The following is a 27,536-nucleotide window of genomic DNA, read 5'->3' as shown; positions in this document are numbered from 1 at the left end:
CTGTAGAGGGGACTGAGCTGCTCGCGATTGGCCAGGTCCTTCATGACGTTGAACAGCCACTCCCTCATCCTGCGTGGGAAGTCTGCCATCTCCTCCTCAGAGCACTCCTGCGGCAATGGAGGACAACTGGAGTTGGCCAACTTCTAATGAGTGTTACGTCGTGGTTTGGCCGGAATCTTCTAGTCCCCCATATCGCGGCACTGTCCGAATACTGAGACCAGTGGCAGTTCTCATCTCCACATCCCGTCCCCCACTGCGACCGATGGCAGTTATCGCCCCATATCGCGGCACTGTCCGTACTGAGACCAGTGGCGGTTCTCACCCCCATATCCCGTCCCTATTGAGACCGATGGCGGTTCTTACCCCCATATCGCGACACTGTCCGTACTGAGACCAGTGGCGGTTCTCACTCCCCATATCCCGTTCCTACTGGGACCAGTGGTTGTTCTTACCCCCATATGGCGGCACTGTACACTGAGACCAGTGGAGGTTCTCACCCCATATCGTGGCACTATCCGCACCGAGACCAGTGGCAGTTCTCACTCCCCATATCCCGTTCCCTACTGAAACCAGTGGCTGTTCTCACCCCCATATCCCGTCCCTACTGAGACCGATGGCGGTTCTTACCCCCATATCGCGGCACTGTCCGTAGTACTCCACGTGCAGGTGCGTGTTCTTGGGATCCTGGCAGCCGTCCAGCTCGTCCGTACATTCGCAGCGCTGCTTGTACACTGCACAGTCGCTGTTCCACGTCTCGTTGTGATTGGTGCACACCTGCCGACGGACGAGAATGGCAGCCCCTGATTGGTGGATCATTCACGAGGTATGCATTAGGCGCGCCTAAGTGAACATGATTTCCGATTAATACACTGTTGAGTCAAGGAACTATCAAGAGCAGATGCTCACTTTTCTTCCGTTCCGTTGCGTTCAAACCATGAAATTCTCCGAATTCTTCGCATACAAACAAAAAACAAAATCGATTGTATACACTAAGAACTAGGCTACGATTCAGATGGTGAAATGACGGAAGCGAAATTTGAAAAATGTGTGGAACACGTACACAAATCTAAAGCGTAGGTTCTAAGTATAGGTACCTAACACTTTCTAAGACCGTCCTGTTCTGCACTACATAACACATTTGACCGAGCAGTCCCTCTTTCATCCGGCCTCACCTGACGCCTGGCGTCCGTCTCGTGCGTGCACTGGGAGGCGCACGTGCAGACCGGCTCACCGGCTTCACTCAGAGTACACTCGCGGCCCTTGCCGCACTTCTTGGTCTCACACGGGTCTGAAAAAGACGCGTTGGTGATCGAAATGGGGGAAATGGTTACACAATACACATGCCATATCTGCGAGTTAAGCATACCTTCGTTATCGAAGGAGGTAAAATGCATAAAACAGCTGTCTTCAACCATGCTTTTAAGCGTACCTTCGTTATCGAAGGAGGTAAAATGTATAAAACAGCTGTCTTAAACCATGCTTTCCGTTCTTAAATTGCAACCTAAATCACCAGAATTGTTGAATAACTATATGATATATCGTGTTTCTCCGTCAAAAAATATCCCAATGATTTTATCGATCGATGGTATGGATTTGACACTAAACCAAAATGCGCTATCATGTATAATATCCACCCAAACAGCGATAGTTACCAAACCGATAGTTACCATGATCGAGATTGTTGCGTCGGATGATGGCGTCAATCCCCGTCATCTCCTCCTCCTCTTCCTCTTGCTCTGCCTCCTCTTCCTCCGCCAGAAGGGCGGCATCATCATCCATCATCATATCCAGCTCATCTTCAATGGTGTCATCAACTGCTCGGACAGTGGAAACAAATGTAGTAAAATGATGCTACATACAGAGGCGGTGGGAAGGGAAACACGGAAGAGTTAAATAATAGATGAATTATGATTCAATCTAGCAAAGAATAAGCAGAATGCTATTAGGATCCCGATAGTATGCTTTTTGTGGACTCGTATGTTTTGCCGGTATTTTTTGGTCATATTCCACAAGCCTGCTCCAACGTACCTACTCCTAATGCAGTGACAGCCCCCATGAGAAGTTGTTCGACTTACCAGGAACCTCGGTGGTGGTGGTGGTGGTCGTTGTCTTCGCCTTGTTCCTGTTCCTCCTCCGTCCCTGGTTGGGGAGATGAGAAACACAAGGGAAGGTATCACTACAGCTGCAGTATCTAGTAAGCAATTTACATTAGCCGTTTTCACGACGGACTATCCGGCGAGTGCACCTAATTTGACCAAATCTGCACCTAAAATCTTTTACAACAAATATATTTATTTTATGCACTAATGTCAGTGTTTTAATCGATGATATTTCCTGATAATATGACAAAGCACTAAAGCAGGCATATAAGCAATTAGTGCAACCCTAGCTGATAGCTACTAAGAGACACACTGAACCTAATTTGACCAAATCTGCACCTAATCTGCACCAAATGTGCACCAGATGTGTACCAGATGGCCGTCGTGAAAACGGCTATTGTAAACGATGCTACGGTAACTAGTCATAGCATATAAAAGGTCAAAAACATTAGCGAACTACCTAATGTTCGAGCATTGTGAAAGGTAAAGAAAAGAAGAACGAAAAGATCGATATAGGTAGCTGTGAAGCGATGAGATGGACCAACGAGTATCAAGCCAAGAAGATGCAAAATGACCTAGGCGGAGTAGAGACAAAGAGTTTCAGGTTTCTCCATATTCAGTTATGTAGCCTAACGAATTCCAATCTAGGTTTTGTCTGGTGTCTAAAATCGCTACAGAATCGCGGTTCTCACCTTTCTGCGTCGCTTGGCGTCAGCTAGATCCGTGACCAGTAGGACGACCAGCAGCAGCAGGAGGCACAGGCGCAGCTTCATCGTGATAGCTGAAACAAACAGAAAGACACAGCGTCAATGTCATTGTCATTGTCATTAAAACGACCCGCGATACGAAAAGACACAGTCGCAGCTTCATCCTTACAGCTGGAACAGACAGACAAGCGTCAGTCACAGTGTCAAGTGTCATCCAAACTACCAGCAGCATAGGAAAGGACACGGGCGCTTCATTCCTTACAGCTAAAGGAAACACACAGTGTCAGTGAAATCGCTGTGTTCCTAATCGCTGTTGCCTCATCCTAAGGGACGAGGCAACGAAAAACGAATAACGCAGGCGCACCACACTACTGCGCCAGTCGCGCAGCTGCGCGACTGGCGCAAAATGACAAAAACTCCAAGCGCCCTTCCTGTGACGAATGTCGACCACTTGCGGACCGCACGTGCGTCCCGTTTCAGTCGTGTCCTCGAGGAGGGGGAGGGTGTCCAGGCCTGCAGTGGCACAGCGGCACAAAAACAGGGACAGAGCGGCCCAGCTGGTCCGTGCTCCTCTGCTCTCTCCATCTGGCCTCCGGTCCTCTGTCCCACTCTGTTGATTTTCCGGTTGTAGCAACTCCGCTTTGCGTCCGAGTTTATGCATGCAGGATGTGTGAGTGTGCGCTATCGCCTATGAACCTCCATTCGCCCTCCCCGTCTTTATCTCTCCACCTTTCCCTCTCTCTCTCTCTCTCTCTCTCTCTCTCTCTCTCTCTCTCTCTCTCTCTCTCTCTCTCTCTCTCTCTCTCTCTCTCTCTCTCTCGCTCTCCCTCCCTCCCCTCTCCCAGATGCCAGTCACGACACAACTTCCGTCTCTGCAGTCGCGTTCAGGGCAGCGGAGAGGACACGAAAATAAACCAGAACGATGTCACCCTCACCCTCCTCCCACCCCCACCTCCCCACATCCCACGCGCGGCTTCCCTGCACGTGTGTACTGTGTATGTACAGTGGATCTAGTAAGGATCTCCAGACGCAACTAGATGGCGTTGAGCCTTAGTCGAGTCCATGTGATATTCAAGGAGAGGTCACTACCGAGCTGGGCCCGATGGGGAGGTGGGCGGGGGGGGGGGGGGTGGCGAGGTCACGGTGCGGGTGACCTGTCAAACAGCCCCGGCGCGGTGGGGGCTGTTTGCCCCGGCGCCGCAGGCAAATGGCGCACTCCAGCGTTGTTCCATATCGCGGTGGTGAGCCGGGCGGCCGGTTAGCTTGGCAGTTGGCTGCTTGGAAGGAAAGTATAATGAGGCATGGGTTTGCTGTGGCCGGCTCATCTACTGTCAACTATGGTGAACCCAAAGTAATGCAAATGTGACGTTGGTAATGCAGCTGGCAATGGAATGCTAGCGAATGCCCCGGGCGCCCAGTAGCTATAAGGATTAAGATTAATTATGTCTCCTGAAATTTTCATCGAATATAATTCAAGCAATAGAAAGATCGCATCGTTCGCCAGCTTTTTTTTCTTGACTCACTGACTTCGCCTGGCAGCGGCCTGCCACCAACCACAACCATACCCGTCAGGAGCCGCTCAAAAACGTCAAGCACACGCCGCGTTTCGAACCCGGACTTTTGCAACCGGGACGTGCGCTCTCACCACATGGCACATGGAGTCCGACGCTCTACCGACCGAGCTACCGGGACGGACATTTACTTTGGGGTTTCGCCTCGTGACATTGACAGACGTCAGACACTCTGGCCGAACTTTAGCCGAAACACTGAGCAAGCTGCGCACTGCGCAGGCCGCTAGGTGCTCGTAGCGTTGAGGTTGGGTAACCTGTGAGCTGAATGCGATGTTGTGAGTTCGAGCCCCACTCCCGGGTCTGGTTTTATCTAGACACGAACCAAAACATTTCCTTCTACTGCAGCACAGATAAGCACGATGACATCTTTCTCCAATATCTTTCCCCAACATCCTCTCCAAAAGTCAAAATTATCGCTAATAAATGTTTAGCTAAGTTTCATTAAAAAAAAAAATTGGTCATTTGTCTGGAGCCATTTCAACCCTTTTTTCTTTTCTGCTTCTTTTCGACCCGATAAAACCCACTAAAACTGAACGTGCCAAATGAAAAATATCAAACTCAAATAACATTTTAGAAAAGCCTCATCATGCATCATGAAAAGCATAATGCAGCTGACTGAATAGTTGCATGCTATGAATACGTCCTAGATTTCAATTATCATTGTTCAACATTTCGGCTGGAACTGACGCTGCCTCTGGCTTGCCAGTTTGTTTGAGATAATGATTCCCTTCAGTCGCATCCTTGCCGGTTCCACATGAACAGGATACCACCATACCGGAGTGAACGCACCCGCAACCATCATCCCCCTCCCCTCAGCCTTGGCGCGGTGGCGGGCGGCCCTGGGCGGCCCACTCCCGGCGCTACGCACGCCCCATGCGCCGTGATACCGCGTCACTCCCCCTCCCTCCTTCCCCCACAATGACCGATGACCTCACTTCCCTCGGGATTTGGACTCGCCCTACCCCGACCGTAGCGCCACGTGGTGGCTCTGGAGATCTTAAATAGACCCACTGTACATACAGCGGGGAATATGCGAGCGGTCTGCCAGACATCGTAGACTGTTTGGTGCGTTGTGGAGCGGAAAACAGGACGCAGACACTAGGATATACGGCACCGGCTTTTGTTGCTGCTGAGACTGCGAGTGAATGTAAACAGGGCATTCGCTAGACTTGTATGTAGACTTTTCAGGGGAACATGTAATGTAAAGACAAGTTAGATAGAGTACAAGTAACGATTAACTAGATCATCTTATAAGACCACGTAGCATCAATCAGAAATTAGAAAAGCCGTCATAATGCTAACGAAAGTACTAGAAGATACAAAATGTCTACCCGGCAGTTTTTGGTCACATCCCAAAGGTCTTCTCCAAAGCCTACTCCTAATGCAGCGACACCCGATGACCGACCAAGATCACCTGATCCTGATCCTTGATCCTGACACGGGCGATGGGATCCGGGAGTCCCATATGCGGTTCGATACCCCACACCGGCGCCGGAACATCAGCCGTGGTCTACCGGCTCTCTGTTGTATGCTGAGCTGGCAGGCGTCTCCTTCAGTAACCATTCAACTGAGCGACAGTGGGATCTCAGCCATTCGGGCACATTTGTCGGGCGTTGTAACGTTCTTTGTAGCAATGTCGGACGTTTATTTCGTGTTCTGGGCTGGGACATGAGCTAAAAGAGGCATAAATAGATGATTCTAATGAACTACGGAAAAACTTCAGATGTGTGAGTGTCTAGTCCAACAAACATTGATTTTAAGAGCTTTCTGCCACAAACTTATTGGCAAAATATAACATTTATGCTCCGGCTCCGTCAGTGGAGGTCGGATGGGACGAGCTAAGACGCTAGGGGCGGGGAGGGAGAGGCAGGGGTCGAGCCTCCGCAGCTGCAGGGCTGAGGTCACCTCTGAGGGGAAGGGGAGGGAGGGGAGGGGGCGCTGAGGTCATGTTGCAGACTAGATGAAGCGCTGCGGCGCGGCGGGGGCGGGGAGGGCGGGGGCGGGGGTGGAGACGGAGGCGGGGGCGGCGGGGGCGGCGGCATCAGTTGTCAGGCGGCCCACTGCGGTGAGGTCGATGGTTTTTGTAGCCAAGAAGGCAGCAGTAAACAGCTCAGTATAGTGCTGCTAGCAGAGAATGGCTGTGTTTGAACGTGTCCGTGTGCTCAGTACGTGACCATGTCGGTGAACTGTGCGGCAGGGGGTGTCAAAAGGACGTATAGTGACTTTTTACTGCCTCCCATGAAACTGTGCATATCATGATAGTCCCGGGACCAGTGCACAACAATGAAGAAAAAGTAACTATACATATAAATGACGCTTTTTAGTCTCTTGCAATATAAGCTGATGATTGACGCAGCACGAAGTAAAAATACAAGACATCAAACGACACATCGATGAAGTATTTGACGCTTTTTCATTTTTGGCCCACCTCGAGATAAAACCAGGTCCGACGAAGGCTGAGGCCACGTGCGCTCAAGTACGCTATCGATAGTTAAACAGACGAGCCATGAGAGACATAGGTCTGCGCTTCTAGGTTATCAGCAAATCCTATTTGATTATCAGCAAATCCTATTTGATTCTAAGGCTAGGGACTATCTTCTCTACTTTCAATATTCGCCTGAGCTTGGCACACGCGCTATTTGCACAACTAATTTTGAAAGTTTAAAACATTTTAATAAGCTAACTGAGCTATTTTTTGTTGCTGAAATTTTTAACCCGCGCCGTGCTGGTGGCCTGAACTTTCCGCCGAGTGCTGGGGGGGGCGTTTTCAAGCCCCCCCCCCCCGTCTAACTCGGCTCCTGGGCCACGTAGCGACACGCGGTAAGCGGCAATCGAAAGAGTGTCAAAAATAAGGACGAAAACACTTCGGTCATTTTTTGGGTCAGGTCAAAGGTCAGGTCACCAGAGGTCACCAAAGGTAAAATGTTGACTATTTCAACATTTTGGAAACTGCCAACGGCTATCTCGGGAACCGATAGAGCTACAGCGCCGCGGAAAAGCGCATTCGATAGCCCTTTTACAGACCTTTCTGAGTAATGTTCTCAGATTTGACCTCAGGTCAACGGTTTAGCCTCCAGAGGGCAAAAACTCCAAAAATAGCCGTTTTTACGAAAAACGTTTTTTCGTCAATAACTTTTGACTCATAAGCGCCATGACATTACTTTTGCCAGCATCGTGTTCCTCTCGTCGAGACGCGTCGAATGAACTATTTGTTGACCTTGAAAGGTCATTTTGAAAATTTGACCTCAGGTCAAGGTCATGACCTGACCGAAAAGGGTCATGTTGCATATCAGTCGATCCGTATCGTCGAGCTGAACACATCTGACGTGTTTTCACCGCTCTAGCACGTCTCTATCAAAAGTTATAGCCAAAAAACTGCTGGCGACCGTTCATGACCTGAGATGACCTCAGGGGCACACAGAGGGGTCACAGGTGCATTTTTCCTATTCAGTGTGTCATGTTTACCTATGAACCGATGTTTGAGAGCGTTTTGAACGATATTCGTCCAAAAGAGGCGCATTTCAATTTTCTCCCATTGACTTATAATGGAGAGGTCGCAAAATTGACCTGACCTTAGGTCACAGATATCAAAAATCCGAGATATACATTTTATACATACTGTTACTCATATCAATCGCTGAAAGTTTCAAAGTGATCGTTCAGTCGGTGTAGCTATAGCGAGCCTTTGAACTTTTTCTGAGGTAAGGTCACTTGACGTGACCTGGTGACCTGACCTTGAACGGCCTAGGTCTGAAATTTTCACAACATGTGCGGAAATGATGTAGGAACACGTGTACCAAAAACGGCGGCGCTGCGCGCCGCCGTTTTTGAGATATTCGCGAAAAACCTGAGGGGGGGGGGGCGTAAAAACGCCCCCCCCCCCCAGCACGGCGCGGGTTAAAGAATGTTGATCGAGTTATAAAATACCGCTCCTGGCTGAAACTTATCTACAACAAATCCAAAATTATTGATGGAGTTAAGTGCTTGTGCGAGGAACATTGTAATAGTTATTTGAAAATATATAAGCATGACCTTTCCTCGATATTGAATAAAAAAGTGCCGAAAAATGTACTTTATTGATAGAAAATATGTGATATTTCGGCCACTGGCCTTTGTCGAACATATAGTTATAATCAAGATTAACAACATTGTTAATTTTGATTCCCACATTGTTCCCACATTGTTCCCACATTGTTAATCTTGATTATATATGTTCGACAAAGGCCAGTGGCCGAAATATCACACATTTTCTATCAATAAAGTACATTTTCGGCACTTTTGTATTCAATATCGAGGAAAGGTCATGCTTATATATTTTCAAATACAACAAATCCACTAAAATCCATAAAATCTATAGATGCATTTCATGAAACAAAAACAACGCTTATCATATTTGATTAAAAAATGTTTTTCATTCCAATGAAGCGTCATAAAATGTGATGGTATAAAGTTTTCTATAAAAAAAAAATCGGCTGTAAGACCACGCCGTTAACAGCCAGGGCCCATACTCCTACCAACCATCAAGCAGCCCCAATACCAACGACATCGTCGCCCCAACTTGCCCCCCCCATGTACCCCTCCCCCTCGCGGGGCGATTTTACCGCGCGACGCGACCCTGATAAGATAGCGTCACAGTCGCTGTGTACGTGAGACAGCCGATAAAAGGCGCCTTGGAGGAGCCGGGCTGGCGAACCGAGGGACGCTTAGACCACGCACCTGTTCTCGAGAAATGTGATTAGATGTGTGATAGGTCTCGGAGGATATGTTCGTTATTGTACGAATACTTCATTGTCTCCTTTCAATTAAATATAGGTTAACCCTAGAACGCCTAGGGGGGTTGTATCAACCCCCCCCCCCTGAGGTTTTTTCGAAGTGCACGCTAAACGGCTTGTCGTAGCGGGCTGAAATTTTCAATACCCTCTGGGGCAGCCTTTGCGCATCTTTTGCCGAAAATAAATTGATCGGGTCATGTCAGGTCACGGAGTTATGACGTCATAAGAGGTACGTACAGCCTCCGGCCGACAGTTACCAAACGTGTGCGCCGAATCCCTAGGTTTTCTGCCGGTGATACCCACATTGTTTGATGGATCATGATGAAACTTCCCATGCATGTTGGGGCAAGCATTGGCTATCGTGTGGTGCAAGAAAATTGACCGGGTCAGGTCAGGTCACGGAGCTATGACGTCACAAGAGGAACAGCGTCCGGTACTATTTTTGAAAAGCGCCCGAACCACTATTTTGCTAATTCTTGTCACCTCAATGGGAATATGCAGCAATATTAGCTTCTATAGGGAGCAAATGGACCTCCCAAATCCAAAAATACAATCAGATTTCAAAAATTTAAATTTTGATTTTTCGAATTTCTGCCGCCGACTGTGACCTTGCCGACTTCCGGCGCTCCCAACGCGCCATTTTTAGAGCTAGGGAAACGAAATACATACCAAACGATAGAGAATTGATCAAGGAACACGATAGTGAAGGTTTCAAGTCGATATCTCCCACCGTTTTGCCGCAATCGCCGCGGAAAGTTGAAAAAGTTTGATTTTTTCGGAAAATTTGACCTTTGACCGGTCATAAGTAGGTCAAATGTTGACCTAGGACCAAAAAATATACCACCAATCGCGAGATCTCGTTGAGAGCAATCCGTTGGTTTTTTCCGCTAAGCTCTACGACCTTCCGTTTCGAAACGCCAGGGGGGGTCGTAACAACCCCCCCCCCCCTGGTCGTTCGTGTTATGAGAAATGGCCTGGTCGTGCGAGGGTTAAACCGGTCTATGTCTGGTTACTGGTCAAAAAGACGATGTAACCAACTTCTAGAGCAAAGATTATTTCATAGAAAACGTGGATGCGGCTATTTGAATTAAAATTTACAAGACAAATACCACTGCTTTCCCGAAGTGTATAACACGAAGTATGTCAAGGAAATTGGCAGTGGTTTGAGACAACTAATCTCATATTTTTTCTGCTAGCGGTAGCCCATGGGCGATGACGCATACAAAAGTAGTAATCAATTCATAATTAAGCATACAAGTGGCATATATAAAGCATGTGTGACACTCATTCATGCCTTTCAGCTGGCCAACTTTATGTCCTTTCCAATATTCGCCGTCGAAAGCACCCCTGCCCTGCGTCTTTGACAAGATAGCCAGGTCGTGATTTCCCGCAGTAAGAGAAGTAATTGCGGGTGGCAGCGTACGCATGGGTGACCGATAAGATCAGCCATAGACCACTATATATCTGGACTGTGCACGGAAATTAGGGCCCTGCCATTAGGGCCCTAACTTTCGAAGGTCGTCACAGCCAACTTATTCGCCATATGATGATGTGCTTTGGGAAACATCACCACTAGTCAATTTGTAATCTGAGTTATATCTTACATTGAGCAAAAAATATATCATATTAGCGCAATCATCGAAAAAAAGAAGGGCATTTTCTGCCCATTTCTTCCATGATTTAACATGGTGTGGATGATGGTTCCCAGCTAATTTTCACGAGAATTAGCAAATTTTCACAGACATGTAGCGAAGATTTTTGCAAGATTATTGTTGTTTGTTGTTTATCATTGACATGCGGGATAGTTCTCTTTTGTCTTTAAATAAAATGAAACCTTTTAATGCATACATGCCACTGAAATACAGTAAAATGTGCCGCTAGTGATAATCACTTCAGAATATCCTATGAACAGAACAGGGAGTGAGCATATTCAAAGAGCCAAGACAGTGCATGCAACAATGTCAGTTTTCCGGTTTTTGGCTAAGGCATCAATATGAAGTCAATTTCTATATGCCCTAAAGCTGAAAATGTCTTGGAATTCTGACCACTGGGCTCCCTGTGAGTTTTATTACATGCTGTGACGCTGGCCGAGACCGAAAAATTGAGCAGAAGACAACTGTAAGGAGAGGTGGCGGATCCGTTTCCAGACTGGCGGCTCCTATAATATCAGTCACAAGTGAAGCCCAAAACTAGCTAAAGTCTTGCAATTTGGTCAAGTGATGGTCACATATGTTATGGCTTGCGGAGAGCTGGCGTGCCCACATCAGCAATCTGTGTTCCGCTCCTGCATGCAAGCAATGGGTCCTGCTCTGGTAACAGCTGCCAAGTCGCTCTCTCTTCGGCACACGTATAGCTTCAAACGTGTGTTTCAAGACAGCGCGACTACCATTGTAAAAGAAAACGATAACTTTCTTCACATTGCTCGCTGAGGGAGTCACACTGTCGAGAAGCACCTCAAGTTACAACGCTACGACCTGCATTCCTTCAACACATTGATGTGTATAGTTGAGCGAAAAACAAACATTGCAATTCATGGAGTCAATATGGACAGTATACCGTCACTCAACACCAGCGATGCGCGAACAGAGCTTCATGAAATAAGAAAGCTTCATGAAAATGAGAAAGGTTGAGCCGCAGGACGTAAACACAATGCAACATTCCTGGCATCAGTTTGTCTATGCAATCAATAACTACGGTCTACGATCCTATTCGTCGATGTGTAAGATACCTACATGGCTGAGAATTTCAGATGTGGATTTACAATTCGAATAGTAACTAAAGGCAAATGTAGCACAAGAACTATAAGAAAGTGCATTCCTAAGTGCGAAGCTCTGCTGCAGTGTCCAGTGAACCGAGATCTCGTGACTCCGTCTAAATCTCGAATCTCGATCGCCATCACCCGCTGCAAAATGCGGCCACCGTCACTGACAACGGTGTTCAAAAGTCCCCTTCTCTCGAGAGGGACAGATGACAGAACCCGTCTGTCCCTATGCTGAGCATGAAATCGGCCTCAGTGGAAGCAGGGAACAGTTGTGGCCCAGCAGGTCACCTCGGACGGTCTCGCTAAAAACGCAGCACCGGCAGCTTTGTTATTTACCCATAGGAATCTTCGTAATTCCGTGGCGCAGATCGTGTGGGCTTTCAAAGCATTGAGCCGGGTGCGTATCTGATTTAGACAGGCAAATTAATCTGCAGTGTGTCCAATATGTCATTAGACTGTCTCTTGTCAAAAACGACCGATCACGGATTGTTCCTGTCTATTGATGCTTTGAACTTAATACAGTGTGATATACCTATCTATAAGTGCTTTTATTTATTTATCGTGTTAAAAATCATGCTATAAATTATACATTTATTAAAATATACATCACATTTAAGAAGTTACTTTCATTTAAATGGGCTTACTAGAGCGTCAATACACAATTCCGCGTGCTACGTCGAATTTCCCAGCAGGGCCCTAATAGCAGTCGGCAAAATCCGTGCACAGTCCAGATATATAGTGGTCTATGGATCAGCGCACGTGAATCGAGGTCAAAGGAAATCATCACACAAACAAAAAAATGCTCATAATACATCGTGTATTTACAAAAGTGGCCATTCAAAACCCATGCATTGGTGTAAGTACAGATATTCTCCTGTGCTGAGTAGCTGCAGAACTGGGGAAGGGAGGGCGGGACCAGACTGCGGCCTGTCGGTTACCAAGGCGTGATACCGCGCTATCAGTGAATGGCAGCGATAGATTGCCCCAACCGCCAACACGGCGGAGGGGGGGGGGATTGGGGGAGGACAAGGGCCATGTGTCGTGTTCTGCGGGTGTGAACTGGAGGTTACACTGAACATCAGGGACGGCAGCAGCCTATACAAATAAAATTGAATATAAATGCGAAAAAGTTGTTTTAAAGGTATTATCAGGGTTTTTTTCCAAAATTTCGGACTTACTCAGTGAAACGTGTAGAAGAAGGTGACTGAAGCCCCAATCCAAAGTCATTCGTCTCAAAATTGCCTAATTTTCCAATGGTGGGCCTCCAAAGTTTTCGCGGCTGCCAGCCGCGTAAACTTGCGAGTACTTGGTGGTCCATCTCTAAACGCCCATAGGGTTTACACTAGCGGAGACTTTTCTAAATATTTCTAGGGAAAATATAATGGATCTAGGGAAAATATAATGGATCTAGGGAAAATATAATGGATTACATGCTCCATTATGCGTATTTACAAATTGCAACCGAGCTCCGCCGTGGGGTAAGGTGGGCAGGGGTTTTCGCACTACGGCTGCGGTTGAACTCAAGTTGAACTACCGTCTGTGGTAGAAACTTCAGGATGATGGCGCGTTTCATACGAAATCTGGCGCAATGTTTATTTGCTTCTGAACTTGTATTGTTATTGCTGAGAACTCTTGAAGTGGGAGTGTTTCAATAACAATTTGTGGATTATTTGGGTTTCTTGATATAAAAATCGAATAATATTATGAAACATTGTGTGGAAACCGCAAATACTGATATAATCAATTGCTTAGTTTGGGAATTGATACACATTTTCTAGAGGTTTGTCTGGCAAATGGTGTAACAAACTTCAAGCCTATCATGATCTGAAGCTGTTGCAACAAATCAAAATTGCTTTGATGTTCCATAGTACCTACCTTGTGGGAAAGACTGGAGCATGGTTCAAGATGATGTGTAAAAATTCAAGATTTGTGCAAAAGCTTATGACTGAAGAGCGAAAACAGTTCTATATGATTGCTCAATGAAACGTGGAAATGGACGACAAAAGTAGAGTTTCAACATTCCAGCATGTGAGAATAACTTCAGAACTTCATAGTTCTTGTAGAATTGCATTCTCCTTTTGTACAGTTCTAGGTTTTGTTAGGGTATTTCAATTGCAATGCGTCAGTTGAGATATAGGTACATTGCGGAAAAAATTTAGAATCATTGCATGGTAGATAGGTACTTGTTCGGTAAAAAGGTATGTGATTAATGCCACGAGAAAGTTTTTTTATGATTAAATATATGTTCATTGTTGTACCTACAAAAATGCAAGCTTACTAGCACCTAGTTATTGAATCAAATCGAAAGTATTTGCTATGAATGTAAATATGTACCTGCAAAGTATGTCAATAAATTTGTGTGATGTTGACCAGAGAGCTGTTGCTGTATCATCTGGGCATTTATGTTGCTTCTTACATTAGGTGTTAAGCATAGTAATTACCTATGGGTGAACTTTGTGCCAATATCTTCAATTCACAGTGTATGTAGCTGGTAGCATGTCTACAACCCTCACTGATCCTGCTATAGCTATAGGCATTTGGCTCCAGCAAGACCAAGGGCATGAACTTCACAATTGCACAACCTTTTTTATGCACCACTAGTCACTTTTTTTCCTTAAGGTGCACATGGCAGTGTACACAATAATGCGCAGAGGGCCTACACAAAAACAACAGTGACTAGTGTGCACTATGATGCACAGCATTGTACCCTGATTATTTGAAGATTCTAATCACTCAACAGTCAGGAGGTCATTTTTGAATGTCACATTTATTATACATCACTTGTCAAACAAGAGCATGATGACACACATTTTGACAAGCAATCATGGTAATATTCCAATAAGTTGGACACCTCCCTGGGCGTGATTTTCCAGGAAGGTACCTCTGCAGGTGTTGTGGTAGGTTAGGTTGAATTGGGGTTAGGTGAAGTAAGGCAGTCAGGATCAGGTCAGACCGTAAGACCTGGTCAAGTTGATTTTAATCTTTCATTCTAATTTGACATAGATGCCTACTACCTATGTTTTTGCTCCAGACTGAACTTCATTAGGCAATGAGTTCATTTTGTGTTGTTTTTATCTGTCTTGTTTTGTTTTTGTCCCTTATGTTTTGCCCCATAGCCCGGCAGTTGCTGGGGTATTTCGCCACCCACCGTTTGCTGGGGGGGGGGGGGCGTTAAACGCCCCCAGCCGATAACTCGTGAACCAATAGGCACAGCGAAACGCACGAGGCGGCAAACGAAAGAGCGCGACGAGACGCTTCAGATGAGTACTTTAAAGTTGAATTTTGAGGTCACAGGTCGGGTCAAGGTCAGGTCAAACACCTGAAATCGGGCTTTCAGTAGCATGGACTTCAGGACTTCGCAATGGGCGCCTCTCGTCATAAACTCTGTCCAAACGGTGCACAATCCATCATATAAGGCCTACAAGAGTGTCAGCTCCATGTAGGGGTCAGTCAAGCATAGGTCAGGGTCAAGGTCAGGTCAACCGGGTAGGCACATGCCACATATCCCCGAAAATCAAAACTGATATTCGCAGCCTGTGACACATGTTTTATAGGTAATTTGGGGCGTAGAACACGATGGTGACATTCATTTTACCATATGTGTACGTGTTTGGCTCAAAAAGTTCAATTTAAGAAATGCATGTATCATGGTCGTGAAGTAGTCACGAAAAATTGCCAAGATTCAGTTCAAGATTATGGAAAATGCGGAACGATAATCAATAATCGAAGATAGCCATTTGATTGATCATGGTATTGGCAGTCTAATGGCGTTTACGGCATGTCTGTATGTCTGTTCTGTGATTTAATATGATTTTTTGAACATATGCCGTTTTTGGTCGAAAACTCAGAAATCATGACGTTACTAAAACCTCGATATCTCAAAAATTTTCCGACTGATTTTTTTAAAACTTTGTCACAATAAACTTCAATCAATTCCCTACAGGTACCCAAAATTTGGCGCGCCTGCGGCCCGCCGTTTTTATGCTATGGCCCGGCGAAAAAAGTGGGGGCGTTTAACGCCCCCCCCCCCCCAGCAACTCGCGGGATAGGCAAGGGTGGAGCTTTTCCAGCGAAGGTGGTGCTGGTGGGGCAAAAAGCTGTCAAACCTGCAATGCTCGGTTGTTAAGTTAGATTATGTGCAACACTGAATCAATTCTTTTAATTACAGAACTAACATTTTGAATTACACAGACATTTCAAAGCTCCTCAATGCGAACAACATAGTGGTTTGCTAAGCAACGAAGTTCTACAAATAAGCAAAAGTTGGAGGGGCAGAACGTTTTTTTTCTGACAGCTTCGTAACATGTTACGAAGGCACTAAAACTACTTCAGTACAGGGTGTAACGAAATTATCCGGACATCTATTTTTTCGCCATATCTGTTTGCACAATTTCCTAATCCTTTCTGATGTTAGAAGTGGGAATATTGGATGAATACGTGCCTCTGCTATCGGTTTTCAACTCAGCAGTGACCTGACCTTGTCATGTGACTGTTGCTCTGAGTAGGAGTCAATTCACAGACGGGTTCACATGGTAGTTTTCGTCCAAGGCAGTTGCGAGAAAGTGATACAATCTCTCCTTTCGTGGTAAAATCGCATGGCGGCATCCACGGCGTCATGAGCCAGAAGCTGGTCTGCCAGCAGCTGGACATCAGCAGCAGCCAATTGCACATCTGCCTGAGGTGTAATAATCTGGGACTTCGGTGGCAGACTCAGCCCAGTCGCGACCACAAAAGCCGCCCTTTGTCAAGTGGTGAGGAGAGTCATCAAGATAGCGGCAAGGAAACGGCACCAATCAATCCGCAAATTGACTCGAATTCCTACCAAGTCAGATAATAAGAGATCCCATATCATGGTTTACCGCTACCCGCCCTTTAACTTGGTTCTAGTGCCCTTCAAACTGAAAAAGACAACAAAACTGACGGGAAAGCAACCAGTTCGCCACCTTTCGCCTCACGCCAGATCGCGTCCACTGGTTGAAGAATGATAAGGGTGAGGTGGTCTGGTTGGATGGGTAGCCGTTCGAGCTGTATTATCCTTTGAACCGTCAAATCGGCCATGTATGGGCGGTCAGCCGCTCGAACTTGCTGGCCTTCGCCGCCGTCAAACATCCGGACAACATCCAGAACTGGAGCATGTTCAGCTGCCTAGCGATCCTCCAATAGAACATAGTGTCACAAAATACCGCCATCAACGTCAAGTATTACCGGAGAAACATACTGGCCAATGAATAGTCGGAGGCGCTCAACCAGACGGTATAGGAGGCCCTCCTATACCGTCTGGTTGAGCGCCTGAGGGCTCGGTTTCTGAACGCGCACTGATGCCTGATTCAAGCCACGCTGTCTTCATGCGGGACGGCGCGCTACTTAAAAGTCCCTAAAAGAACGGGAAGTGATGCCGATAGAACCTTCAATCATTCTGGGCTAACGCTTATGACTTGGAAAAAGTCGCGATCCCAATTCAATCGCAAACCTGTGGGCTCTTGTTCAGTATGTATATGTATTGACACCAAAAGCCTTCCACATATGGCGTGGCGATTACGGCTTAGGTGACTGAAGAGACGCCCGCCACAAGCACCGCCCAACCGCTGCCACAGGTTTAGACGGCGTTGGTCCGCATCAAAGCCAGTGTGCTGGAGAATACATTGGCTGAAATGCTCCAAAACATTCGCCACTGTGTTTTTATGAAAGGTGGCTACATGCTCAGTCAAAATAAAAGTACCAGAATGTTTTGCTTTTTAATTACAGCGGGAAGAAAGATGTCCGGATAATTTCGTTACACCCTCTGTAATGTTCAAGTGGTTGCTAAATTCGAAATCAGCTCCAAAAACTAGCCTAGAAACATGTTAAACTCGAAAAAGTGAACCGAGGTCATCAAAGGTCATTGAGCTGACCTGACCTTCATGTGACACCCACCCTAATGCATGGGACCAGCATCATATCACATATTTCAACGCTTGAAACCACGTAAAGACTGCAAACGCGCGGCTAATGCGAGCCGACATACGCCGAATCGCGATTCGGGCCAAACATGGCCTCGAGAAATAGGTCACAGGTCAAAGGTCATTTGGGTCAGGGTCATGAAATTTTCAGGGCAGGAGTAAAATTGATAAAATCGGGAGTATTGAAAGTTTCGTCGCGATCGGACGGTTTTTACGCGAGTTACTCACGAAAAACCGATGGGGTCCGCTCAACGCCTCCCCCTATACGGGCGAGGGAAAAGCGCAACCAAAAAGACAAATATGCACATGCGATAACCTATACTGCGAAAAAAGGTGCATCATTTTTTAACGTCGCCGACAAATTGTAATTACCCCAAGCTCAGGCAGATGTATGGTAGAAAATACCCCAACTGAAATACACTACGGCGGATATAAAATACCCTACGGCGGAGCTCGGTTGCAATTTGTAAATACGCCTCCATTATATTTTCCCAAGACAAAATAGGGAAATATAGCATAGGTCCGTAACACAACGAACACAACCTTCTTCTCATTCTTCTCAGCTTCTCATTCTAGATATCCTGTGGGTTATCAAAATAATTCAAATTAAAAAAATTGTGTTGTGTGCGTTCAAACTAAGCTCATCCCGAGTGTAATTCAAGAATGTCTTAGTTCAAGTAATTAAACTTGAAAGTGATAAAGCTCAAGCAATGAAGAAGCTTGGATGGAACTAGTGTTGAATCAAAGTTACCTATCATTTTTAATGCTAAGTGCTGAACGTTACCAATAATTCGAGACATCCGTTGTAAGATGTATGACGCAGATCAACTTTGATCAAGTGAAGAAAATAGATTTCAGATGAAATAATGTCAATGTTCAAGGCTGAGCGACTGGCAGATTTCGGAGTGAGCACGAGTGGCCTTGAGACATTCTGTTTCTGTAGGTACTCAAAATAAATAAATTATCATGTTGTGTGCTTTGAGGTTAAGTGTTATCAGTGGTGCTTCATGGTTGTGCTTTGTTGTTGGTGTATAGGCATGTTTTGAGCACATTGCAGCATGATATTGGTGGTGTGTAAAGCAACTGATCTCCGCAGACTTTGCACTTACTTGCAAAGCCTGCGGACTGACTTTGCAGACTTTGGCTGACAATGAGCAATGCATTGCTGACTGATATCATTTATTCTATGTTTGTAGCACAAAGTACAGAAGTGGCACATACATTGTTACTTTGAGAACCTGATGTGAATTTTGATGTAGAAAATTGGTGGCTGACGTTGAGTCCTGACGTATTGTGAGTAGTGTACATCTGGTGCATTGAGCGCAGACTTGAGACCAGTGATGTTTGTATCAGTAGACTGTGTTTGAGTCTACTTATATGGGTAGTCATAAAGCAGGCGTCACACTTCTTTTTGCAACCAAGGAGATGCGCTATACCCAGAGATGCTTTCTCACCAAACCTTACCAAACCAAACCTAACCTACAGCGCCTCTCTTCGTTCGTTCATGGTTGCAAAAAAACAAGTGTGACGCCTGCTATACTACTACCCTTATATGGCCTTGGTTTGAGTGTGGTGACTGAGTAAGCTGGTGCATATAGCCATGCAATAAGTGTTTTGAAATATATTTTTGGGACAGTATTGAAATGGTGTGTTTTGGCCATCTGGCATGGATGATGGAAAGTCACTAACTCAACTTCAGGAACGCTTCTTCATTATGCTCATCTAAAGCACAATGATCTATTTTCTCTTCGCAAGGATTGATTCCTAATTCACTGTCAATTATAACCTGGGCCAGAAGGTTTCGCTGAGCCACAGGGTTCATACAGATTCATCCACAGTGCTCAGCAGTGTATGTTTTCAGATTTCAACAGACTGTACAGGGTGGACCAAAAAGGATGGAAACATTTTGAACTCGCATAGAATATGTGTTATTGCATGCAGGTGACTGAAAATGATACCAAACGAGAGTACATGTCGTGGAAATTCATAATGACATCCCTCTCATCTGCTTTCTCTCGTTTTCAGTATCCCACAGCAAATGTTCGAAGAGGCCACTTTTGCGAGACAGGCAAAGAGCGGCCCGCCTGCCGGCTGACGCGATAGCCCGATGACACATGTCCTCTGGTATGACTCGCACAGCCTTGGTGATCGCACTCTTCAGATAACAGAGGCCTACATAACCTTCCTTGTAGACCTGGCCCTTGAGATGACTCCGCAGGAAAAGAATCCATTGGTCAGATGAAAAAGACAGACAGGCCAGTTCCACTTCGGTTCGAGGATGGGAGCGACAACACCGTGGCTGACGACCAAAAGCGCTACCAAGCGACGCTAAAGAAGTTGTCGAAGTGAGCCCAAACGAAGTATGGCAGTCTCATGGACCTCATGTGATTCCAGCCAGACGGTGCGCCTCCTCACATCGCGAAACAACGCTCAAGTGGAGCAAGAACCACTTTGGCGACCGGCTGATATCCCGCAGTGCCTGTCGGAACTGGCCTGTCTGATCACCTGACCTGACCCCGATGGATTTTTTCCTGTGGGGTCATCTCAAGGCCAGGTCTACAAGGAAGGTTCTAAAGGCATCTGTTACCTGAAGAGAGTGATCACCAAGGCTGTGCGAGCCAAACCAGCGGACATGTGTCATCGGGCTATCGCGTCAGCAGCCAGGCGGGCCGCTCTTTGCCTGTCTCGCAAAAGTGGCCTCTTCGAACATTTGCTGTGGGAGACTGAAAACGAGAGAAAGCAGATGAGAGAGATGTCATTATGAATTTCCACGAAATGTACTCTCGTTTGGTATCATTTTCAGTCACCCGCATGCAATAACACATATTGTATGCGAGTTCAGAATGTTTCCATCCTTTTTGGTCCACCCTGTATTTTTTTTCTGTATGTACATATGCATCATGCAAGGGTACAACAGATGCGGTATTTGGTAAGCAATTGGCAGCAAGGTGGTGTTTGTACTTATTGGCAGAACTAGTTGAGCAGGACTAAAACTATCCTAGTTTCTCTCCAGTTTACTCAGATCCGTCTCAACACATTGAACATATTGAAAGCGTTCATCCATGAAATGTCTGCATGTATACTCATTTCCGAGAAGGCACGCTCGTCGCTCATCCATTGCCGAGCAGGCACGTGCGTGCCCATCGCCGGCGCGCATTAGCGCGCGTCCATGGCTGGGGCGCACACGCGCGGCCATGGCCGGCATGCACGCGCGCGCGCCCATCGTCGGCACGCAAGCGCGCGCCGCGTCCTTACCCGGCGAGCACGCCGCGTCCGTACCCGGCGCGCACCCGCGCGCGTCCACAGCCGGGGCGCACCCAAGCGAGTTCGTACCCGGCACGTACCGGCGCGCACCCGCGCGCGTCCGTACCCGGCCCGCACCCGCGCGCGTCCACTGCCGGCACTGACAGACCCTGACAGACGGGCGTGCTGCCGTCGGCGGTCCTGACAGATGAGCGGCGGGCCCGGCTCCCGCAGCTCCGGCAGCGGGCGGCAGCCATGGTCGGCATACACGCGCGCGCGCCCATCGTCGGCACGCAAGCGCGCGCGCGTCCATAGCCGGCGCGCACCCGTACCTGGCGCGCACCCGCGCGCGTCCGTACCCGGCCCGCACCCGCGCGCGTCCACTGCCGGCACTGACAGACCCTGACAGACGGGCGTGCTGCCGTCGGCGGTCCTGACAGATGAGCGGCGGGCCCGGCTCCCGCAGCTCCGGCAGCGGGCGGCAGCTCCGGTGACTGTTCCGGCAGCTCCGGCAGCGAGCGGCGTCTCCGGCAGCGCTCAGCAGCGGCGCCAAGCAGCAGCAGCGGCTGAGCCAACAGGCGGCCGCGGAGGCACGCCCCCCCCCCCCCTTTGCACATTGTTCGTCCATGGAGATGTCTGCAAGCACGCCCATTGTTGAGAAGGCACGTGCATCCATGGCTGAGCACTGAGCAGGCACGTGCGACCCCTTTGCACATTGTTCATCCATACATATCAATATAATTTACCTTATGATTAGTGTGAGTCTTACAAAATCTTAAACTCAGAAATACCACAAGGCAGGCTGCCTGGGTGAGTTGCTAATATGAACATAATGAACATTATACATTAGTGCAGTACCTATAAGCATCCATGCTGTGTGAAGGACTTGGCCCTCACGTTCATTCGTTTGGTGATTGCACATGGTGGCATGTGTACCAATTGTTCTCCCTAACCCTTCTTACAACTTTGACTAGCAAGTAGAAGCTGGCAAAATGCAAGGAGCTTACAAAGCATGCCTATATGTAGATAACTGAGGATGATTCTCTCAATTGAAGCATGATCCGCACTCAGCAGCTTCTTCTGTTCTGTTCCACAAACTAAAACTGAAATGCCTCAATTTTCCTCAAAATATATTCATTTATCACTCATAAACAACAAAAATATACATTAAGTAGGTACCAGGGCAATAAAAAACATACAAGTTACATATTTTTTCATGTACCGTCCTTTCACAGCAGCAATATGTAGAAACGCACCAAGACGTTCACGGAGAGCCCACCCATAACAAACTATAGTTGAAGCCGGGGCTCTGCTGCAGCAGCAGGGGAGACGTACAGGACACAGAGGTCATGTCACAACATCATGTTGTACAACCTGTTGTTCGAAAAAACAGATCAACATAGATCTTGAAAAACTGTAGGTAGCGCTTTCTTCAGTCACTTAGGTAAGCTTTCTCGCAAGACGTTACATTAGATTGACCACTCTTGACAAAATAATCAGATTGAAACTTAGCTCTTGTGCCTGATGCACTTACATTTCAATTTATTGAAATAAAACACTCAAATTTACCCTTGAAAATTGTTGACATTTAAATGATATTAATCAAGATTTGATGATCAGCAAACAAGCTCAAGCTATTCAAATCACACCCAAATCAAAATAATAACTTTGGCAATGTTGATAACTCTTGCTGTCTTATTGAAAAGCAAATCTTCAATTTGTTCATATCCAAATTCAATGCCAAGCACTGAAATCTTGTTGCAAGGCCCTAAAAACAACAGACAAAAACAAAACAGACAAGGCCCGTCTTGTGGAAATCGACAGTGCGTTGCGGCGGCCTTGGCGAAATTTCCCAAGGCTGCTCTTTGTTTACATTTTAGTGATGGGCCAACTTGGCCGCCCAAGTACTTGTTTTGCGTGAGTAAGTACAATTTTGGTAATTTTGAAACGGCTATATCTCGCAAATTTTGGTACCGATTTACATTTTATGCATATATTTAGAATCGGCAGAGTCTGGGGAGTTCATTGATTGGAAATTTATGCCGATTCCTTTCAATTTTTAAACCCTGATAATCCCTTTAATCATTCGAAGGACAAAATGTGACTGTGGGGAAATAAACAGGTCTCAGTCATACTTTTTAAGGCTTTATAGATATAATTTTGTGACAGCTGGTTGGATGTGACTGAGAGAGACTCAAGTATGACTCACATGAGTCACCCTTAACCACGGAGTCAGCTGCCAGATCGACTGTTTGGTCTGGCAACACGATCTGGCAACCGATCCTCGGCCCCACGACTTCCTGTCCCGACCGGCAATACTAACAACACAAAACACACAAGGCAGGAGTCACGTTCAACGCCACATGCAAAGCCAAAGGCAATGGGCGGTGAGCAAATGAGTGCTACACAGTAAATGTTATACCTTTCTGCTTCTACAGTTTGATATTATGTAGGGTGAAGTCGTATAAGAGTACGCACTTAGTGGATTTCTTGCTCTCATTTGTTTAATATTTGAAGGAAAGAAATCGCAAATAGGGAATATTAAAGTTCATTGAATTAGCCATCAACCCATGGGGCAACGATCCTTCAGCGTAAATGGAAGTGGTCTAAAATTGACATTTTCTGAATCGTTGCACTTGCGTACTCTTACCATATGGGGTGTGTAAGAGTACGCACGCCAGGCGGGTGGAGTACGCAAGCATATGAACACACACCTATGCAGCTTGCACTGTCCAAATGCTTAACTTCAAACTCAGAAGGCATTTAAGTTAATTCTAGTATCCAAAAAGAAAAACATAAAATAAATCTTTCAAGTCTATAAATCAGGAAATAATCATGTCGTGTGTTTCTTAAAAAAATGCACAATCAAAAAGGAGAATAACTCGTATTTGGAAGAATTTCGGGTACGCATCTGCATCACAGTGCTCCATTGATGATATACCTACAAAACAAACGTCATTGAGCGATAGATTAATAATTCTATATTTCTGTATATTCGATTTAAAGGTAGTGTGCCACCTTTGAAAGATTTCCCATTTTATTTTTACTAGGATAAGAAGCTTCTGTTTTTACCTAATATCGCAAAAAAAATCAAAAATGGGCCTGGAATAGTGCCTTTTTCGCCTAAAAGTTTATCGGTTTTTAGATATGTATAACAACTGTAGTGGGCTCACCTGCAAACAGGCGTCGGGCAACAATCGCGAATGCGGCGCACTTGTGACAATAAGCAAAGGTCATTATAGTGTTACGACCATACGACGTACGGGAATGAGTTATCAGCTGTCTAATCGTAGACAACACAATGTCGAGCCTTAAACTGTAAGCCTGTATTGGTATTGTTTCTTATTTGGCTGTCGAACATTAATTTGTGGTTTGAAATATGATTTTATGTAAAATAATTGATATGAAACAGCCGTCTCTTAAGTTATGACCCCATTACACCACACGCAAGTGGCAGAAATGACAATGATCAGCTGACGCATTTTTCTTGGCCGAAGTCAGAGCGCGCGGCCCGACGCACCACGCGTATTTGGAAATTCCGACCTCGACGAGCATCAGAAGCCACCCAACAGGCGTGTTCGAAACCGCAGGAGATGATGATGAACGGGTTTATCGAAACTTGATTGGATGAGCCTATCGGTAATAGCGATTTTAGTGTGTGCATTTATTGTTCATAGTGGTGTGAAATGTGGTTGGGGTACGACCGACAACCCGTCGGGGCGAATTTCGCACTGGGGTACTCAAAATTTGAAGAATTTAAGACGTTTCCATAAGTTTTGAAGGTATGGATAAGTTCTAAAAATCCGGTTCTCCTTATCCGGGTCATTAACTCCATATGGTCCAGGAAAGCTGGCACACTACCTTTAATGTATAATTCTGCGTACTCTTACCCTCCTGAACAGTGCGTCCTCTTACCGTACATGCAATTCGCGCACAAAACAACCCCGAAACGTTATGCAAAACTTCGCAAACAGAATATTGCACTGTACAGTATTTCCCCACATAACCTCGCAAGTTTCCCACAACAATCACGGAAATGTACCTTATCTCAACTGCCAAGTATCAAAATTATTGTACCATATCATAATAATATCATAACGCTCGAAAATAATATTCATCGCCTTAAACTCAACAGCGTCGCCGCTCAACGCCCACGTTCCGTTGGTGACATGCACGCACTGGCGGCTTCATGTCACTTCATGAACTCGACAAATCCGCGTTGCTTAGCAACCGAAACAGCTGATGCGTACTCTTATCGCCCGCGTACTCTTACCCGCCCTTACCCTATGCTATCAAGTCAAGCTTTTCCTGTTGTACCACAAAAGTTCTACATTCTCCAGTCTACGACAACCTGTGTGTATCTAAAACAGCTGCCGAATTAATGTAAAAAAAAACTTTCCAATGAAAAAATATTTTAAATTTTCATTCTATGCAACAGAAAAGAGTTTCAAAACAAACAACACAACACCAACGTTAGTGAAGGGGTAGGGGAGAGCGATGGTAGATGACACAGGCGCCGCACAAACTATGAAGAAAGTAATTCTAATTGCACTTGCTTCATGTCTAGCATATCAGCAGCATCTCACGCAGCAGCAATACACGCAGCAACAGCAGTAGCACACGCAGCAGCAATAGGCACACGCAGCAGCAATACACGCAACAACAGCAGCAGCAGCAGCAGCAGAACTCTGCGGTTGTGATGGTGTGTGGTGTTTATACGAAACAGGACGTGCGAGTCAGCTGCAGGGAGTCAGAGATGGCACAGAAACTAGTGCAAGAGTGGGGAGGGGAGGGGAGCCTGGAATATGCGGCCCGGCAGCCGGCAATGGTGCGTAATTTTTGGAATGTAAACAAATTACAACACAGCGCAAAAACATGACCTAATACCGAGAATATCTATTTATAGAGTTCATCGTACGATGCCGATGATGATATACATTTTTGGATGTCCAAATTCGAGATGTTATCGGTGCAAGTTTCAATGCGGAAGCGAATCTTCTTGGAAGTGTATCCCATTTTTTAATTTTTATGTAGTTTAATGACCTCCATGAGGCTGCCAACATTTGTGTCCGAAAGTTACAAATATAAACATATTCAGGTGCATAAGTATCTAGGTCAAACGGGCACAAACAAAAGCTCCAGTTCCAAAGCTCTAGTCACATGATTTAGTCCTAAAACGCACGGTGGTTCAACAAACGCCGCGCTGTATTTATTGACCTAGTCTGCAGCTTCCAGCAGTGTCCCCCCCCATCCTTCCCCTCCCCGCTAGCTCTGCAAAGGCAATCAGCTCACTGTAAGGAAAACAAGATGAATGGACTCCAGAAGTCCAGACTATGGTATGGGGAGGGAGAGAGGAAAGAAAGAGAGAGGGAGAAAGAGAGGGAGAGGGAAAGAGAGAGAGGAAGTCAGTGAGAAGAAAGAGAGAGAGTGAGAGAGAGGGAGTCAGTGAGAAAGAGAGAGAGAGAGAGAGAGAGAGAGAGAGAGAGAGAGAGAGAGAGAGAGAGAGAGAGAGAGAGAGAGAGAAAGAGAGAGAAAGAGAAAGAGAAAGAGAAGTTTATTATTTATAGATTTTTATTTAGAGAAAAAGAAAGAGAAAGAGAAAGGGAGAGAGAGAGAGGGAGAGAGAGAGAGAGAGGGGGGGGAGGGAGAGAGAGAGAGAGAGAGAGAGAGGGGGGAGGGAGAGAGAGAGAGAGAGAGAGAGAGAGAGAGAGAGAGAGAGAGAGAGAGAGAGAGAGAGAGAGAGAGAGAGAGAGAGAGAGAGAGAGAGAGAGAGAGTTCATGAACAAAGTAGCTAACACTTTGCGTGCTTAGTGGAAGTCCCAGACAGAAGCATTGCGGATATCGACATGGGTCGATTTACCGTCTCTTTTAAGCCATTGCCTTTAATCATTCACTGTTATGGGCCATTGATAAAATGTGTAAAAGACGGTTTATAAAAGAGTTTGTCAAGTCTCATCAACAGATCATGAGTTATGAGTCCTGGATCCGGATTCCGGAAGTCGTTTTAGTCCGAACCAGCGGCCAATGGCCCCGGTTCAATTCAGTGAACCGGTTCAGGCTCGAATGAAATGTTATTTAGTCCCTCGACCAGCTCTCGACCAGTGGCGACATTTTTTGGTGACTGCATTTCTTACCGTCTCTGCATACAAGAACATTGTATGCATCTCAATCCACAGCAAAGGTTCCTACCACAATAAAGTAATACAATAACTAAGCAATCGGGTGCAATAGGTAGGTACAGACAAATATGTCACACCCTTCATCTTGTTCAGGACATTATCACCCTAAACTCACCTTAATTTGTCTCCAAGTCCTCCAGTCGGGTCAGGCAGGGGGTCCGACTGCTGGCAGTGCTCCCTCCTTCCGGCCCGCCTCTCTCGAGGTATGTCAATCGTGGCTGAGCTGAGATCGGCCGTCGGCCCAGCTGGGCTAGTTCATTGAGAC

The 27,536-nt window shown here is 46.3% G+C and overlaps 1 protein-coding gene across 1 annotated transcript; it reads right to left on the bottom strand.

Annotated features, from left to right (window-relative positions):
• Positions 1-27,536, bottom strand: LOC122369461 (SPARC-like; the record flags this gene model as incomplete). Its single annotated transcript, XM_043344235.1, has 7 exons — positions 27,387-27,536; positions 2,792-2,880; positions 2,076-2,139; positions 1,668-1,814; positions 1,173-1,288; positions 628-774; positions 1-107 (listed from the first exon to the last, which is right to left on the bottom strand). Coding segments are annotated over exons 2-7 (662 nt in total), but the record flags the coding sequence as incomplete, so codon positions are not given.

The sequence above is a fragment of the Amphibalanus amphitrite genome, unplaced genomic scaffold (assembly GCF_019059575.1).
Source record: "Amphibalanus amphitrite isolate SeventyFive unplaced genomic scaffold, NRLGWU_Aamphi_draft 001037F_arrow, whole genome shotgun sequence".
NCBI classification, from domain to species: domain Eukaryota; kingdom Metazoa; phylum Arthropoda; class Thecostraca; order Balanomorpha; family Balanidae; genus Amphibalanus; species Amphibalanus amphitrite.
This window is presented reverse-complemented; position numbering and strand designations above follow the sequence as displayed.